The following is an 18,827-nucleotide window of genomic DNA, read 5'->3' on the forward strand; positions in this document are numbered from 1 at the left end:
CATTCATTTTACAGAGCAGATTATTTTAGAATTCTGTCTGTATGCCACACTGTAAAAACAAAATTGAGGTTGTAAATAAAGTAACATATTACGTCAGTCTTTCATCTTTAAAATAATCAAATTTGAATGTGTTATTGTGGGTTCTTCATTTACTAGCAATTTTTGAGTGAAAACTTTATATTTATTTATTTTTATTTTTTTTCAATACACATGAAAAATATTATAAGGAGATAAGGATAAGGATATAACAAAATAAGGAGAGGCCACCATTTTTATTCACATTTATTATTATTATTCACATGTAAAACAAAAAGCCCATTCAGCGGACAGAGTGCAAACTAGCATACCCAACATAAATGAAAAAGCAAAGTCCATTTGAATTTCATGTCTTCACGGAAAGCTGTCAATCAATGTGAGGGGGCGGGACTACACTAGGGGGCGTGTTTGTATTGGGAGGTCACGTCACTCACAGACGACCGTGCCGAATGCTTTGATCAATGCAGGTAATCGGTAAAGGCAGCTGCCAATCAGAAAACCTTCCTGGAACAATACATTATTTTTTTTTATTATAATAATTTTTTTTTACCCCAAATGCAGCGGTTATACCCTGCTAACAGTGGGAGTAACAACGGCACGCACAGAGGCGTAGCAATTGCCTGGGGCCCCGCATTTTGATGGGGCCCCCGACAGCTGACCATTTGAACAATCGGAAATGTCATTATTAATAATATACACGTAACATGCAGCTATATATCTGCATCCCCCCTAGGGGGCTCCCTCTCTCTGTTCCGCTGGATGTGCTTGCTCTTTCCTCGTAATGCGTTTTCAAACTAGCACAGCACTTACTCATGCATTTACTAGGATATTTTAAAAATGAAAAGGACTTATCCATCTGGCAGTCCAAAGCGGGAAATAAAGCAAGAAGAGGAGGAAAAGAGGAAACATGACAGCGGTAAGTTAGGTGATGGAGATAAGATTGACTTATGTTTTTGTTTTTGTTGTTAATTCCAGTTTATTTTCGTTTAATTATTTGCTAGATGAATTACTAGTCCAATTACTAATAGGGTTACTGGGAAACAGGTTAGCTAGGGTTGCACTTAGCAGCAGCAGCATGCATTATATAAGTTAGCATTTAGCAGGTATTAATATAGGCTGCAGTAGAATAGGTGTTACAGGGAAAGACACGAACATCACCACTTGGAAAGTTTCTGTAGTGGGGAGCTCACGAAACAATATAAATAAATATCATTACATTTACTTAGTTGACATTATTTATTTAGCTCTTCTGCATTAAATTAGTTGAGTTAGCATAATTAGTTGTCAGCTAACAATGAACTAATAGTTAATAAACTTTAAATTAAAATGCTAATCATATATTTCTGCATGCAGGAGCATTACCACCACCTCAGGCAGATTCCCCAGTCCCTCCTCCTGACAGTGAAAATGGTAAGTTCAGTGTCAGATATAGTGTTACCTACTATATCAATACACTTACTTACATTATCCAACTCTTCTATTAAATTAGTTAACATAGCTAGTTGATAAACTAATAATAAATTAAGATGCTAACCATATATTTCTATAAATAGGAGCATTGCTCAAGTCCCTATCACCACTGCCTCAGACAGAAGATACCCCAGTCCATCCTCCTGACGGTGAAAATGGTAGCGTGTCAGATATAGTCCTAATGAAGTTCAGTATACTGATACATGTGCTTTGAAACATTTTTGTGACTAAATATCTTTACTGTATGTTTTAGTACCATCCACCTTGACACTGCAGCAACAACTACCTGCTAATGATGAGGAAATGCCACTCACATCGTCCACTTCCAGCAGTATTGATGATCTTGACAAAGGTACTACAAGTTTCCTATTGTCTGACGACCCTGCAAAATGGCCAAAGATTTTTAATGATCATGAACGCTGTGAAATAGTGAAAAAAGGCCCAGTCCAAGTAACCGATGCAGTGTTTCCACAAAACAATGAAACAGTTCCTCAACGATTCACAAAAGACAATTATGAGATTGTAATTAAAAATGGAGCGAAAATCAAGAGATCATGGCTTGTGTACTCTATCAGCACAGATGCGGTGTACTGCTTTGCATGCACACTGTTTGGTAAATGTGAAAATGCTCTCAGCAAAGGTGGATTTCATACATGGAAAAATATAGGCAGTCATTTGAAAGAACATGAGTATTCCAAGTCACATGTTGATAATATGGAAAGCTGGCATAGTCTTCAGAAGAGCTTGCTAACTAAAACAACGATTGATCAAGTCCATCAGGATTTAATGCAGCTTGAAGTACAACATTGGAAAGGTGTTATAAGGAGAGTGATTGCCATCATCTGCCATCTATCTGAGCACAATCTTGCTTTTAGGGGCCACACAGATGTTTTATTTGACCCACACAATGGCAATTTCTTGTCTCAGGTGGAGTTGATGGCACAATTCGATCCCATTCTAAATGAACACATAAGGAGGATTCAAAACAAAGAGGCAAATGTCCATTACCTTAGCAGTGCCATACAGAATGAGATCATAACATTAATTGGAGACAAAATACTGCAGGAGATAGTTGGCAGGGTGAAAAATGCGAAGTACTATTCTGTCATAATGGACTCTACTCCTGATGTAAGCCATACTGACCAACTTTCTGTTGTGTTGAGAATTGTGAATTGTGAATCTTCTGTTGGAGCCTTCATCACTGAACATTTCTGTGGATTCATTGATGTACTGGACACATCTGGAAAAGGTCTATATGATATGCTTTTGGAAAAACTTGAAAAGCACAACTTAAAGATTTCAGATTGTCGTGGCCAATCTTACGACAATGGAAGCAATATGATGGGCAGTAAACAGGGAGTTCAAGCTAGAATCTTGCAGCTAAACAACAAGGCATGGTGTGTCCCATGTAGCAGTCACAGTCTGAACCTGGTCTTGGCAGATGCAGCTAAGTCGTCTGTGGTATCAATCTCTTTCTTTGGTGTTCTGCAGAGATTGTATAATCTTTTTAGCTCATCTGTGCAGCGCTGGGCAGTACTACAGCAACATGTGAAGCATCTGACTGTGAAATCTTTGTCAACCACAAGATGGGAAGCTCGAATTGATAGCGTGAAGGTGGTACGTTACCAGCTGCCAGAGATTGTCGAAGCCTTGTCTGCTCTCCAGACATTTGCTGTGGAGAAGAAAGACTCCGAGACCATGTCCATAGCAAAGAGCATACAGAATGAGATAATGACCTGGCGGTTTGTCCTGTGTGTGGTAATCTGGTACAATGTCTTGTATCAGATCAACCATGTGAGCAAAATTCTTCAGACCCCAAGTGTTTCTCTAGAAACACTTAAAAAGGAAACTCAGGGAGTGCAAACAAACTTGAATAATTTCAGGGAAAGTGGACTTTCTGCCTGTCAAACTGATGCGAGAGAGATTGCAGAAGCTCTTGATATTGACATGACATTGCCTGAGAAAAGACAATGCAAAACATCACGGAAATTCCTATATGAGGGAAGAGATCAGACACAATCCACTCCAGAAGAGTCTTTCAGAAGAGATTTTTTCCTGCCCTTGGTTGACACAGCCATTGGAAGCCTCAATGACCGATTCTGTATGCTGCAGGACTTTTATGCCCTGTATAGTTTTTTGTTCTCAAAAGAAAACATGAGAGAAGCAACGCATAATGGACAACTCCAAGACAACTGCAAAAAACTGGAAAGAACATTACATGACATACATTCGGAGGATTTGGTCATGGAGGTCAGGGCTGCTGTCCATACCTTTCCCGATCATGTGTCTACTTCTCCAAGAGACATGCTAGACTACATCTACAAGGAGCAACTTCTAGATTTGTATGGAAACCTGAGCATTGCTCTTCATCTGCTGCTAACACTTCCCATCATCGTTGTCTCTGGTGAGAGAAGTTTTTCAGCTTCAAAGCTGATAAAAACATTCCTCAGGTCAACAATGAACCAAGAGAGGTTGTCAGCACTGGCACTGATTTCAATTGAACGGAACATACGAAGGTCTTTGAATATGGAGGACATAGTGACAGCATTTGCTGTAGCTAAGGCTCGTAAACACTATTTTTAAGGTGACAATCCGTTACTGTAAATATGAAGATTGTTCTGTATCTTCCAAGATTGTACAGTATTGAATCTTCTGCCATAAAGATGATTAAAATTTAGTTAAAGAATAAGCACTTTGTTTTAATAAACTATTTATGTTATATTATGTGTTTTGACTATTTTTTGTATGTTGTATAAATATATATGTAGGTAACAAAGATATATTAACAAAATAATCTTTTAGAAGGGCCTCATCTATTAATTTTGCCTGGGGCCCCCACTTCATATTGGTTCGCCTCTGACAATAGGTCAGTATTCACTATTACCCAAACGCTTTTCACCTGTCTCAACATCACTCACTGTTTCTCTCATTCCCATTGATGCAAACGAGTAAATAGAGAGTGCAATTCTACACTTATTACAGTACATTTTATTCCTTTCTTTTAATCTGTAAAAGAGTGATGACAAAACAGTGCCAATCTATATTTATCTATCCATTTTCCACCTTATTTATTTTGTATTATTTCATATTTTAACAGTTTTAATCCGTTCTGGAGCACGCGTCCCATGGGCAGTGGCACCAAAGCGTCGTGCAAGTCTCAAGATCTCTCACTGTGTATAGCCACCAGACACCGCGATTGATGCATATGATTTTTAATATTACTTCACCTTGGCTGTGGCATGTTCTGTGACAGCTGTGCCTATCGTTGGTGTAAAGTGAAGTCTCATCTAGGGCAGGCAGAGTAGGAGTAGCAGCATTTTCTGTTTTGTCAAGTGCATCAATTGGAGTGTAAACAGACTGAGAGATCTTGAGGCAGGTGCTCTATTATAAGATAGGACTAAGATATAGGTGGCAAATAGGTAAATACGTGTAGATTTGCACTGTTTGCTTGCTTATGTGCCTCAATCAGAGTGCAAACAGTAAAAGATCTTGAAGCAGGTGATGCGCTCTCTATTACTACGGAAGTTCTAAGCAGCCATGCTTTTTTTTTCCTTCTTGTTTTCTCATGATAACGACTATTTTTGTTGTGATCTCGACATAACAAACGTTGTTTTCTCGTTATCATGACTTATTTTACTCGCGAGGACCTTCTTTGTGATCGCTAGTTCATTACTGACATTTAATTAAATATAAATGTTAAATGCTTGAATAAATATGATAATTTTGCTTGAAATTGTATGTTATTGTTACGTTATTACTGCTGCACGACTCGTCACAGTTTCTCACTTACAACGACTATTTGTAATGTGCATCTTTCTTATTTTTAATATTTATTGTTAATAAATGTATATTAATAAGAAATGTGATTTGCATATGTGTATAATTTGATTCAGTGATGTTATACAGTGTTGTAGCCTAATTGTTAAAAATAAATGTATTTTCTACATTTTTTTTGTAAGATACCATAAGTGTAGAATTGCACTGTCTGTTTACTCATTTGCATCAATCGGACTGAGAGAAACAGTGAGAGATGTTGAGACAGGTGAAAAGCGTTTGGATAATAGTGAATATTGACCTATTGTGCGTACCGTTGTTGCTCCCACTGTTAGCAGGGTATAACCACTGCATTTGGGATAAAAAAGATTATTATAATTATTATTATAAAAAAAAATATTGTTGTTCCAGGAAGGTTTTCTGATTGGCAGCTGCCTTTACCAATTACCTGCATTGATCAAAGCATTCGGCACGGTCGTCTGTGAGTGACGTCACCTCCCAAAAAAATTTGAAAAGGCTGAAAAAAAACTAATTTACTTACTTTATAAATCACATTTGGCTCAGTTGTAGGAAACTGATATGGACAGAACTGTGCAACATTGTCAAATGCATGATATAAGGTGAACTTACATAATGTTGATCCTTCTGTTGTGGTTGGTGACTGAATTTGCACAGGAGGAACCGTTGTTTAGAGAAATACACTTATTAAAAAAGAACAGCCCAAAGATTGACTGGAAAATCCAGTATAATGTAAGAGACAGTAAACCATTACAACCATTAAAACACACATTTCTAAACCATCAAGCACAATCAGTGGTCTAAATGGACCAAATAAATGACCTAACAAAAGGATTTCATTAACTTCTTCCCATTATAATAGAATTATTTTTTAAAAAAGCTGAAATTTGCTGCTAAACTGAAGCAGACTAAATTTTATGCCTTCGTGAAAGTGTATTTTAGGTTATAGCATATTAACTTTTTGCATGTTTTTCATAGCACGCACCTAGATTACCTTTGAGTATTGCAAACCACACCAGCTTACAAAGCCAGCACTCTACACTAGGGATGCACCGAATCCAGATTTTTGGGGTTCGGCCGAATACCGAATCCACTGTTTAAGATTCGGCCGAATCCGAAACCGAATACCGAATCCTACTCGCATCCTTAGTTTTAACATCGGCGATGTTGTGTACTGCTTAGGGTCCTTGCCACTAGAGTGCTGCATTGGGATTGGGACCCGCCGGGTCCCGTGGGACCCAACGCAAATCTCGCGGGAGCGGGCGGTTTGAACTTTGCTGCGGGCGGGAATGGGCGGCTAAAAAAAAACACTGCGGGATCGGGAGGTAACCTAGCGACATGATGTCATTGTCAACAAAATCAAAGTACTTGAAGTCTAAAGAAACGCGCGGTAGCCTAAGCGTTTTAGATGTCCCCGATAGCCCAGGCTATATTCATCTTCCCTACCAGTGCGTCAGAATACATGCAGGTCAGGGAAAGGAACAAACATGAATCTCTTTAATAATAGCAATACAATACGTTTTTTTTTCCTGCGGGACGGGAGAAGACACAAAATCAATGCATCTCTATTATCGTGCGGGAATAAATTCTCAGAGTTTTGCGGGTGCGGACGGGAGTGGACATACATATTGCGGGAGCGGGCGGGAGTGTAACACACACGTTGCGGGAGCGGGCGGTAATGGTCAGAAATTCGGCGGGCGCGGGATGAAGAAAACAGTCCCGCGCAGGGCTCTACTTGCCACCACGAGACAAATTGGCATTGCAAATTGAACATAAAGCTCGACTTGAATCGCCTTCTTTTGGTTGAAAGTACTGCCAAACAAAACTTTTTTTTGCTTACGAGTTCCATTTTCAGATTCTTACAGCCTACTACATTCGAACGGGTCCTATGTAAACACCTTCACGTAATCAACGGCCGTGTGACGTCGTAGCGCAAGTCTAGGGTTCGGTTTCGGTGGAAAATAAATCTAAGCTTCGGCCGAAACCGAACCCCGTCAAAAAGCCCAGGATTCGGCCGAATCCGAATCCGAATCCTGGATTCGGTGCATCCCTACTCTACACTGTTATCCCTGAAATTAACCCAAATTAAGTACACTGAACATAAAAATTACAATTTGTTATGTAGTACTGAATTTTTTGAGTTAGGTGTATGATTTACATGAGTTTCCTCACTCTATTGAATGTTTTACGTTGAATCAACTCAACTAAGCTTATTTGAGTCTGTTACCAAAGGAACGCGACACGAAGAAGCTGATTGGTCTGAGCTGCTGTTTGAACTGACTCCTCAAGGGCGCGCATTTCTGTCAGTGTTTGCTGGTGAGTTGAAACTCTTTCTTTCTTTATTTACCTTTTGCTCTGAAACCATTATTAATAAATGAAAGGTATAACAGTTAGCTAATTCCATGAATGTCTTTTACGGATCTGCTTTTTTTTAATGTAATGTTTTACACAAACAAGCTTATATTGAAAAACTTTGTGCATGTGCCATAAATTAGCCCAAGAAATGCAATCTCTCGTCCACATAGTGTTAGTTAATTAGCTACATTTCATTTAATACCAAGTCTTTTCTATCATGTAATGCCGGACAACTTTACTGCTATGTCTCCGGTTCCCAAGGGGGCGAGGACGGCAGTGCACGGGACACAGTCTCGACACCCCCGTCCCCCTCTTCTTTCGCCAGTGGGCAGCAGGGTCCGGTCCGAGGACACGATGCCTTCTCTCATGCCCCATGCCCAGCCGTGGAGCCAGGTAAGTGTCGCACCGCGCACTCAGACCCCACTTCGGGACGCGTTGCCTTCCGAGTCGGGTCCCTGTGCTCCACTTCGTAGCCCCACCGCGGATACGTCGGTGGCTCCCCTGGTCCCGCTTGTACGGTCTCTCATTGTTTAGCATTCATAAACAATGCAAAACACAGGCATCTTGAGTTTCTGCTACTGATTCCTATGGAGAAAATATTACTTCCTGCCCTCCAGCTGCATTTTGCGCCACAGCAATGACGTCATGTGCAAACAACCTATTGAGCCGGTCCCTCCAGCCGAGATGGACTCAGGGTTCTACAGCCACCTACATCATCGTACCCAAGAAAGTCGGTGGGTTACAACCAACCTTGGACCTGCGCGTTCTGAACCGGGCCCTTCACAAGCTCCCGTTCAGGATGTTGACGCAGAAACGCATCTTTCAATGCATCCGTCCCTTCGATTGGTTCGCAGCGATTGGCCTGAAGGACGCGTACTTTCATGTCTCGATCCCCCCTGAACACAGACCATTTCTCCGCTTTGCGTTCGAAGGGCGAGCATATCAGTACAAGGTCCTCCCCTTCGGGCACCTCAGCCGGTTGGGGCTTTGGGTCAACTGGGAAAGGAGCAAACTCTCCCATGGGCAGAGGATCTCTTTCTCGGTATGGAGTTGGACTTGGTCAACCTCACAGCACGTCTCTCAATAGAACGTGCTCAGTCGATGCTGAACTGCCTGGAGTCTTTCCAGCGCAAGAGAGCGGTTCCACTGAAACAGTTTCAGAGGCTCCTGGGGCATATGGCATCCGCTGTCATGCCGCTCGGATTGCTTCATATGAGACCGCTTCAGGGTTGGCTTCAAGACCGGGTCCCGAAATGGGCATGGCGACGTGGCACGTACCGGGTCTCAGTCACCCCGTCCTGCCATCAGACCTTCAGCCCATGGTCGGATCTTGCTTTTCTTCAGGCAGGATTTCCCCTAGTGCAAGTGTCCAGGCATGTTGTTGCGTTTCCCCCTGTGAGTCTTCTCGCACAGACCCTGTGCAATGTCAGGGAGGACAAGGAGCAAGTCCTTTTGGTGGCGCCATACTGGCCCATTCGGACTTGGTTCCCAGAACTGATGCTCCTCGCAACAGCCCCTCCTTTGCAAATTCCTCTGAGGAGGGATCTCCATTTCTCAGAGAGGGGGCACCCTCTGGCACCCGCATCCAGACTTGTGGAATCTCCACGTGTGGTCCCTGGACGGGACGCGGAGGTTCTAGGTGGGCTACCCCCAGTGGTAGTAAACACCATCACTTCAGCTAGAGCCCCATCTACAAGACATGCTTACAGGCTGAAGTGGAACCTGTTCGTCGATTGGTGTTTTTCCCGCCGGAAGACCCCCGGAGATACCCGATCACGGTCATGTTCTCTTTCCTGCAAGATGGGTTGGAGCGAAGGCTGTCTCCCTCCACCCTCAAAGTGTATGTTGCTGCTATTGCCGCACATCACGATGCAGTAGACGGTAAGTCTGTGGGGAAGCACGACTTGGTCATCAGGTTCCTCAGAGGGGTGAGGGGTTAAATCCTCCGCGCCCGTTCTCCTGAGACCCCGGCCTGGATATGTGCCCAAAGTTCCCACCACGCCCTTTAGGGATCAGGTGGTGAACTTGCAAGCGCTGCCCTGGGAGGAGGCAGACCCAGCCATTGCTCTGCTCTGTCCTGTCCGCGCCTTGCACATTTACGAGGACTGGTTGTGTTGGCAAAGGTTTATAAATGATTTACGTTACAAATCTAGTGAGATAATGCACACTGATTTCCCAGATGAACTTTAAGCTATTTCAATTCACAGCATATGAAGAGAAAGAGTTTAGCCCCTTTTACACATACAGTCTTTACTGGTAAATTACAAAAAAAATTACAAAAAAAATCTGATTGGCTAGTAATGTTAGTTTGGTTTAGAGTGAAAGCAACTCATGGACTCAAAAGAGATATCAGCAGATTTTTTAACGTTTTTGAAAAAAGTCTCTCTTGCACACTAAGGTTGCATTTATTTGATCACAAATACAAAACCAGTAGCATTGTGAAATATTATTCCAATTTAAAATGAATTTTAATATATTGTATTCCTGATGGCAAAGCTGAATTTTCTGCTGCCATTACTCCAGTCTTCAAAGAGATTTCAGACATAACTTTGAGGAACAGGCAAAAAGTACAAAAGGAATAAGAAGAGAAACATAAATGAGGTGCATTAAATAATGAACATCAGGTAAAATATTCACACAAAGCAACAGGACAAAATATGAGTGCCTCTATGTTCATCAATACAACTGCCATTCACAATAACACAGTATAATAATTGTTAGGTAGGCCTAATTATTATTGCTTAAAAGTATGCATATTAATGCTGTGTGCCTTCTTATACTGTACGTGTGAAACTACAGGAAATACAAGTAAACCGAAATCAGACAGACGTTTATGACACAGTTTTGAAGATTAAGAAGCAGAAGTTACAATAACATTTACAATAAAATGCATTTGCTATAGAGGATTACATCCTGTTTAAAATGAAGATTGATCAGTTCTGGCCTGCATTAAAACAGTACAGGCAGAGTTGTTTTCTTTCAGTGAAACTTCAGCTGACTGTAATCACTCTTGCTGTCACTGGAGATGGCCGGTTTGGTGAGGATGGTGCAATACAAATGATTCAGTTCAACCTGGAGAAAAATTTAATCTTAAAATGAACATAACTAATGTGTTAATGTGTAACCAACTGCTTTACTCACCTCAGTATGCTTTGATTCTTCACTGTTTCCTGCATAACATGACACATCAGATATCAAATAATGACAATGATAGAGTTCAGATTAAGATGAAGATATAGTTTTATCAAATGTAACTGAGAGAACTGACAAAATGATGGTAACACAATATAGAGGGGATTCGCTTTACTCTTTACCTGGTGGTTGAGAGGGGGATTGCATGAAGTCGATGCTTGAATAAAGCACTGCATCTTCCTCTCCAGTCTAAATAACAAAGAGTGATCTATTAAAATGTGGGAAATATTAAAATGATCCAATTAGTTGCTCTAACAAACATAAACTGATAATAGCCTACTTACTGTTTCTGAACTGGCCGTTGGTAAAGAAAGTCCTACAATGCAGACTAACATTTCAGCAAACCTTGGCCTTTATTTTTAGTTTTGAGTAAGAAATGGCTTGGGGGGTGGGGGGTGGGAATTAAAAACGTACCCTGTTTTTTGCCGTTGAATTCAATCCACATCCTAGTAGATTTCACAAATAGAATTTGTGCACGTTTTCATTCAACAGTTCATTTTAAAGGAGTAGTTCACACCTACATTTTAAATTTGCTGACAATTTACACACATTCAGCCCATTCAAGTTGTAGGTGAGCTTGTTTTTTTCATTGGAACAGATTTGGAGAAATTTAGCATTACATCACTTGCTCACCAATGGGTCCTCTACAGTGAATGGGTGCCGTCAGAATGAGAGTCCAAACAGCTGATAAAAACATCAAAATATTCCACAAGTAATCCACACCACTCCAGTCCACCAGTTAATGTCTTGTAAAGTAAAAAGCTGTGTGTTGGTAATAAATCCATCAAGATGTTTTTAAAGGTGCTGTATGTAGGATTTTGACCCTACTAAAGCATAAAAATACCATAATATGTTTGCAGATATTTAAGAAACATGCTAAATTAACATACTTGTTTATCTGAAAAACAATGCTACAGTCAGTTATTCTCCTTTGAAAATGTGCGTTCCGGCCCGGAATGTCTGTGTTTTTTATGGTTTGTGAAACCCGCCCACTGCCAGTTTACCCAATTGTATTTCATTTCATTCATCTCACTCGTTCCTGTTGGTGTCATTAATCTGGCAACTTGCGTGTGCGTCAAGTCCGAGGAGGAGGGGCCGGGTGGAAAAAAAACGTCTCCAATATTCTGAATTTGGACTGCAATACCTAGTTCAATCCTACATACAGCACCTTTAATTTAAAACCATTGCTTCTGACTAAAATACAGTATATATAAGCTCTATATGATATTGCTTTCTACAGTAAAAATGTCATCTAGTCTGAATCAGGAGAGAAATATGCACAAATCAACCACTGTTTACAAGCAAAACACTGGAGGAAGTGTTATAATGGATTATAATCTCATATTTTGGCCAGAAGCACCGGTTAAAGTAAAAAAAAAAAAACTTGATGGATTTGTGTCTTACAAATACATGGTTTTAACTCCACAATATGTCATGATTGGAGTCATGTGGATTACTTGGGATTATTGTGATGTTTTTATAAACTGTTTCGACTCTTTTTCTGACGGCACCCATTCACTAAAGAGGATCCATTAGTGGAAAAGTGATGTAATGCTAAATTTCTCCAAATCTGTTCTGATGAAGTAAAATTTCAGCAAATTTTCTTTTTTCAGTCAGCTATTGCTTTAATGATTTCATATGTGTACTCAAAATGTGCTCAGATATATCCTTACCTCTCTGCCTTTGACTTTCCTGCAATGAAAGAAACAACAAATTGTCAAGATGAACATTTATCTGTTCAATTAGAATCTAATTGTAGAATCTAACTATAAGCCATATGGAAAACATGTCAGTTTCTTTACACTTACGTGTACATCCATACAAACAGATGCCCACTAGTCCAGTCAGTACAATTCCTCCACCACTTGCAACCACAGCAATGAAGAAAAACATTTCTGCGTGAGACAAAGATATCAAAGATTAACAAGAAATGCACTGTTGCATTAATGTATATATTTAATGTTGAGTGCCATCCGGTTTCCAGTGAATGTGCTGCATTTATTAACTCATTCTCCGAGTAAAGTTACTTACTTGTATTTGAGTACTTTTTGATTTCAGGGCCTTCAGTCATCAAGGGGAAAACTGTAAAGAAAAAACTGACCATTAGCATATCTGGATTATATTCAGCATGTTTATTAATCTTGTTTTGGCTGAACACATTCACACTTCACACCTGATTAATAGATTAATTGATCAATTTATTAAGCTTAGATGTGAATTGGGAATTTTTAATACCATATATATATACATTTTATAGTATTTGCCTGATGCATGTTCTGTATCAGTAAGCATAGTCGATTCCAAGGATGCTGAGGTTTTGTAAATCAATCAAATGTGTTTTGGCTACAGTAATGTTATAAATCAGAGGAGATGACCTGAGGACTCACCATTTGCAGGATCTGTTAAACTATGGCTGTCACGGGTACTTAGGCTGGAGATATCTGTAGTAATGAAACAAATTTAGATGAGTAAATTTAAAGCCAACCAATCAAAATGTTTGATAAGTACAGGAAAATTATGAGAAGGAAAGAAACTCTTACTGGTTACTGAATCAGTTATGATTTCAGTACTGGATGTTACAGCCAAAGCTATTGAACCCACAGAACAAGAGTTACACTACATGTTAAACAAATTAATAGGGGCAAATTATTGTTAAATGGACGATTATAATACAGATGAAATAATAATACAAAGCATGTGTACAAAATGAAAAATAATTATGTTGGTTGAGAGGATATAGTTGTTAAGTAATAACAATCAATCAAGGCAACTCACGTGTTGTGTTCGATGTTGACACAGTGGACAAATTCGCTGAAATTAATGTTTAAATTATTATGAAATTGCATCAGATTACATTATAGAGTGCTAGAATAAGAAAGACTCAAACTGGCCTTACAAAGCCTTTAAACCACATTTAATGGGTTAATTTAGCTATTAGTCTATGTAGATTTGAGGCTATCTATATAAAAGCTTGTATAATTATATTTTAGCAAATATAAAAATGCTGTCTTTTTCTTCCATCTTGATGACTCTTAAGGGTGTATATAAATTTATTTTCAATGCAAATACAAGGCTTGTGCTTATGACATCAATATAATCTTATTGGCTGTTTAAAAGGGGGGTGGCGACAACCTCCTCTGTGCCCTGCAGCAATTTACCATTCAATTGGAAATACATCATCAGCTCATGCAACCGAAATTCTAGTATTTTCTTACGTGACAAGAATATGATTTAATTACTTAAATTAGTTATGTAAATGAGAAAATCTGGAAATTTTGTGATAATTCCAACCTTGAGAGGTTCCATTGGGGGTCATTCTAGTTGGGCTACCCTCTGTGATTGGTGGCAAAGATGACATGGCAGCCAAACCTTACAAGAAACAAAAACATCTGCTTTGAAAAAACAACAACAACTTTATCTGTCTATTACAAATAGTTGTGATTAAACCGCTTACCTCTGACTCTTACTGAGACTCTGTCAGAATGAGGTGATGATTCATGTTTTCCTGATGCATGCACAGTATAGTAGCAGGATATGTTTATTTGTGAAATCTCCTTATCTTGTGACCATGTGATTAGGTCGGCAACAGTAATGGAGAAGTTACATGAGTCACTTGGTTTTGAAAATGTCTCCTGTCCTGCAGGGTAAAACCTGCACTCAGACATATGCTGCTTCTCATGACCTTCACAGACCATCTGCACATTTTCTTCATCGTTAGCAAATGTTGGAAATATTGTCAGCTTGGCCTGCGGCAAATCTATAACAAACATGAGACACACAAATTCACCTTTACGACAAAATATATTATAACAATGAATTATTATTTTAAAGCTCTTTGATGACATTAACACATACACAGACAGTTTTTTTGTTTCTTAAATTAATTTAATAAATAAAATTGTCTGTGCATGTGTTAATGTCATTAATTTAACATACAAGTCCAATATATGTATACAACTTAGAATTGGACCAAATAGCTTTTATGAATATGAACTCTTGAATATGAAGTAAAGTTTATTTTAAAAAGAAAAAATATATATAAAAATGTTAAAGTAAATATTACATTAATATCTGTTCAACACTTTAAAATGAGCTCTCTTTTATTAACATAGTCAATGCATTAACATGAACGAACAATGAGCAAAACATTTTTACAGTATTATGTTGATGTTAGTTAATACATATTTTCATGTTCACAGTGCATTAACTAATGCATTACAAAATATATCAATATTAGCTAATATTCATAAAGGCTTTAGAGGTATTGTTCATTCTTAGTTCGTGTTAACTAATGTATAATTAATGTTAGCAAATTAAACCTTATTGTAAAGTGTTACCAACACTTGTAAAAGTCAAGTCTAGAGCTCTAAAATTTGTATATTTTATAATAAAAACAAACTGCAATTTTTAAGGGGGAAGATGAATGGAAATCACTGTATTATTATCATTTTAAAGCATGAGAGATCGCTTACCTTGTGATTTAACCTCCAGTAAAAGATGAAAGATTATAAAGATGAACAGGGCCATCTCACAATGTCTGTAGGCACTGTGAACAAACATAAGGTTACAATTGAACAATAGACAGTACTCTGAAAGTGTCTGAGAGGGAAGTGGGTAATGAGACTTACCTTAGAATGGGTACAATTTCAGTTCAACTTGACATTTCTACCAAGAATCCTGTGCTATATGAAAAAATATCCAATTACCATGTATCCATTTCAGAATATCAAAACTGAAAAACTGACTACACAAATAAGAAAACTAAAAGTAAAAATCAAGCTCCAGAAACAGGTAATTCACACGGGTGATGAAGACATTTAAAAGGGAAGTTTACAGAATCACTTTCACTTAATGTATCAGCTTTTGTTAACTGAAACAAGAAGTACAATGGTCCTTAAAGTTGGATTATGAATCAGGCTAAGATTAAATGTCACCTTTTATGCAATACATAATGTCTGGATAGTAAATTGTTGGGTTAAGCAAAATGCTGAATAATCAGGCCTATTAGCATAGAGACATTGTTATGCAGTTAAAAAAAAAAAAAACAGGCAACAGTCGAAGAAAATAGAGACAAAAAAACAATTTTGTCTCATCTGATGTCAGTAAGGGATGTCTTTGTCCTTTTTAGAGGAAAAAATGTCATTAATAAACCCCAGCAAATATTGGCCAACTGCATTGTTTAGCAGATTGAAAATATATATTTTTAGCCATTATAGAATTCTGTCTATTTTAGGTGATATTTACACATCCCCTCATTAATGTTATGGACACATTGAAGACCAAATAATTTAGGCATGTTGTGCGAGGTCACCAATGACGTTTGCAACCGCTTGTGTCAGAGAGATACCACAGGAACAGTGCAGTGCCGTTAATTTAAAGCATTTACAGATGGTCTTAAAGGGGTCAGTGTAACAACAATCCACACCCATCGCTGTGGCCTTCAAGGCCTGAAAAGGATCTACTGCCTGGGGTCAGAGAAAAAAAAATCGAGGTCACCTTAATGTCAGATATTAAACGTCTAGGGCCTGTTTGAACAGGGGGTTTGGTGATTATATAAATCGGTCAAACAGAGAAATTCTTCTTTGAGCAAAGAGGATCTGCTCTGAAAGGTTGCTAGGAGTGACAAATGCAACAGATGGAAGTGCTTGCCAGAATTTCTCTCTCTTTTGTAAATAATCCCAAAGAGGATTTGAGACATTCGTCACATTAAAATAGTTTTTAATGGCTGCATTTGTCTATTTACAGCTTTACTGGTATCTAAACTGTCTGTCAAGTCTTCAATCCTGGTGAGAAGAATAAGAGACTTGTGTCAGTGACGTACATTGAATTGAAATATCAGAACAACGCATTTGAATATCAGAAGAATCAGAATCAGAATGAGCTTTATTGGCCAAGTATGTTTACACATACAAGGAATTTGTTGTAGTGACAGAAGCTCCACAGTGCAACAGAAGGACAGTAACAGGACAGGACACAGGTAATGAAACAAAATAACAGGAAATAGCCAATGACCAATGTACAAGCAGCAAAAAAAAAAATAAGAAATACACAATATATAATATATAATATAGGCGACTATGTATGTACAGGTCAAGTATGTGCAAATTAGAAATGAGAAAATAAAATAAGTGAGTGTGGTGAATGGATAATGTATTAGTTGTGTGTTTTACGTTTATTTATTGAGTGTTCATGAGATGTATTGACTGAGGGAAGAAACTGTTCCTGTGTCTGGTCGTATATGCATGAAATACAACCCGAAGTCCAGAAATGTTGGGACGTTTTTAAAATTTGAATAAAATTAAAACTAAAAGACTTTCAAATCACATGAGCCAATATTTTATTCACAATAGAACGCATATAACATAAATGTTTAAACAGAGAAATTTTACACTTTTATCCACTAAATGAGCTCATTTCAAATTTGATGCCTGTTACAGGTCTCAAACAAGTTGGCACAGGGGAAAAGCAAGAAATTTTGAAAAGATTCAGCTGGGACAACATCTAGCAACTAATTAAGTTAATTGACATCAAGTCTGTAACATAAAAGGGATGTCTTAGAGAGGCAGAGTCTCTTCAATCTGTGAAAGAGTGTGTAAAAAGATTGTGGAATACTTTAAAAACAACGTTCCTCAACGTCAAATTGCAAAGGCTTTGCAAATCTCATCATCTACAGTGCATAACATCATCAAAAGTTTCAGAGAAACTGGAGAAATTTCTGTGCATAAGGGACAAGGCCGAAGACCTTTGTTGGATGCTCATGGTCTTCGGGCCCTCAGACGACACTGCATCACTCATCGACATGATTCTGTCATTGACATTACTAAATGGGCCCAGGAATACTTCCAGAAATCACTGTCGGTAAACACAATCACAGAAACAATACAATCTGCAGATGCCAACTAAAGCTCTTTCATGTAAAAAGGAAGCCATATGTGAACACTGTCCTGAAGCGCCGTCGTGTCCTGTGGGCCAAGGCTCATTTAAAATGGACTGTTTCAAAGTGGAAAAGTGTTCTATGGTCAGATGAGTCCTAATTTGACATTCTTGTAGGAAATTATGGAAGCTGTGTCCTCCGGGCTAAAGAGGAGGGAGACTTTCCAGCATGTTATCAGCGTTCAGTTCAAAAGCCAGCATCTCTGATGGTATGGGGCTGCATAAGTGCATACGGTATGGGCAGCTTGCATGTTTTGGAAGGCACTATGAATGCTGAAAGGTATAAAAAGGTTTTAGAGCAACATATGCTCTCCTCCAGACGACGTGTATTTCAGCAGGACAATGCAAAACCACATACTGCAGCTATTACAACAGCATGGCTTCGTAGTAGAAGAATCCAGGTGCTGAATTGGCCTGCCTGCAGTCCAGATCTTTCACCTATAGAGAACATTTGCCGCATCATTAAAAAAAACAATACTTCAAAGATGACCACAAACTCTTCAGCAGCTGGAAACCTATATCAGGCAAGAATGGGACCAAATTCCAGAAACTCATAACCTCGATGCCCAGACATCTTCAAACTGTTTTGAAAAGAAGAGATGCTATACCATGATAAACATGCCCCTGTCCCAACTATTTTGAGACCTGTAGCGGGAATCAAATTTGAAATGAGCTCATTTTGTGCATAAAATTGTAAGATTTCTCAGTTTAAACTTTTGTTATGTTATCTATGTTCTATCGTGAATAAAGTCTTTTACTTTTCATTTTATTCAAATTTAAAAAAACGTCCCAACATTTCCGGAATTAGGGTTGTAATCAGAAACAAATGCTTCTAATTTACAAAATGTTTGTTTTAATTTGGGAAAAGTGTTTTTGGTGCATGATGACAAAAAAAAACCCTAATAAAAATGTTATTTTTAAATATTCAGGGTGTAATGTTAAATCCAAATCACCATGAGTGATGACCTTCTCATTATTCCATATGACTGACCTTGTTTATATATTATTGTTATTTTATTTATATCAACACAAATTCAAAATGCCTGACA

General features: G+C 38.6%; 2 protein-coding genes across 6 annotated transcripts; one reads left to right on the forward strand and one right to left on the reverse strand.

Moving 5' to 3' along the window:
- Positions 1–435: 435 nt before the first annotated feature.
- LOC306855461 (zinc finger MYM-type protein 1-like) lies at positions 436–9,918 on the forward strand. Of its 2 annotated transcripts, XM_079394201.1 has the most exons (5): positions 794–952; positions 1,390–1,446; positions 1,590–1,664; positions 1,760–1,858; positions 7,531–9,918. In XM_079394201.1, the coding sequence occupies exons 1-5, from the start codon at positions 874–876 to the stop codon at positions 7,674–7,676; spliced, it is 456 nt and encodes a 151-aa protein (XP_079250327.1). In that variant the 5' UTR covers positions 794–873; the 3' UTR covers positions 7,677–9,918. The 2 variants fall into 2 exon arrangements, with proteins under 2 accessions (XP_079250326.1, XP_079250327.1); XM_079394200.1 differs by lacking the exon at positions 7,531–9,918 and having other exon boundaries at positions 436–952; positions 1,760–4,220.
- On the reverse strand, positions 9,884–15,615 carry LOC306855462 (uncharacterized protein). 4 transcript variants are annotated; one of them, XM_079394204.1, is made up of 14 exons: positions 15,474–15,615; positions 15,318–15,391; positions 14,300–14,602; positions 14,137–14,214; positions 13,621–13,656; positions 13,386–13,433; positions 13,233–13,286; positions 12,877–12,927; positions 12,632–12,740; positions 11,260–11,291; positions 11,130–11,161; positions 10,968–11,034; positions 10,795–10,823; positions 10,042–10,725 (listed from the first exon to the last, which is right to left on the reverse strand). In XM_079394204.1, the coding sequence occupies exons 2-14, from the start codon at positions 15,370–15,372 to the stop codon at positions 10,633–10,635; spliced, it is 987 nt and encodes a 328-aa protein (XP_079250330.1). In that variant the 5' UTR covers positions 15,373–15,391; positions 15,474–15,615; the 3' UTR covers positions 10,042–10,632. The 4 variants fall into 4 exon arrangements, with proteins under 4 accessions (XP_079250328.1, XP_079250330.1, XP_079250329.1 ...); XM_079394203.1 differs by lacking the exon at positions 15,474–15,615 and adding an exon at positions 12,519–12,537 and having other exon boundaries at positions 12,654–12,740; positions 15,318–15,415; XM_079394202.1 differs by lacking the exon at positions 15,474–15,615 and having other exon boundaries at positions 9,884–10,725; positions 15,318–15,415.
- Positions 15,616–18,827: the final 3,212 nt, after the last annotated feature.

The sequence above is a fragment of the Barbus barbus genome (assembly GCF_936440315.1).
Source record: "Barbus barbus genome assembly, chromosome: 35".
Classification (NCBI taxonomy): Eukaryota; Metazoa; Chordata; class Actinopteri; order Cypriniformes; family Cyprinidae; genus Barbus; species Barbus barbus.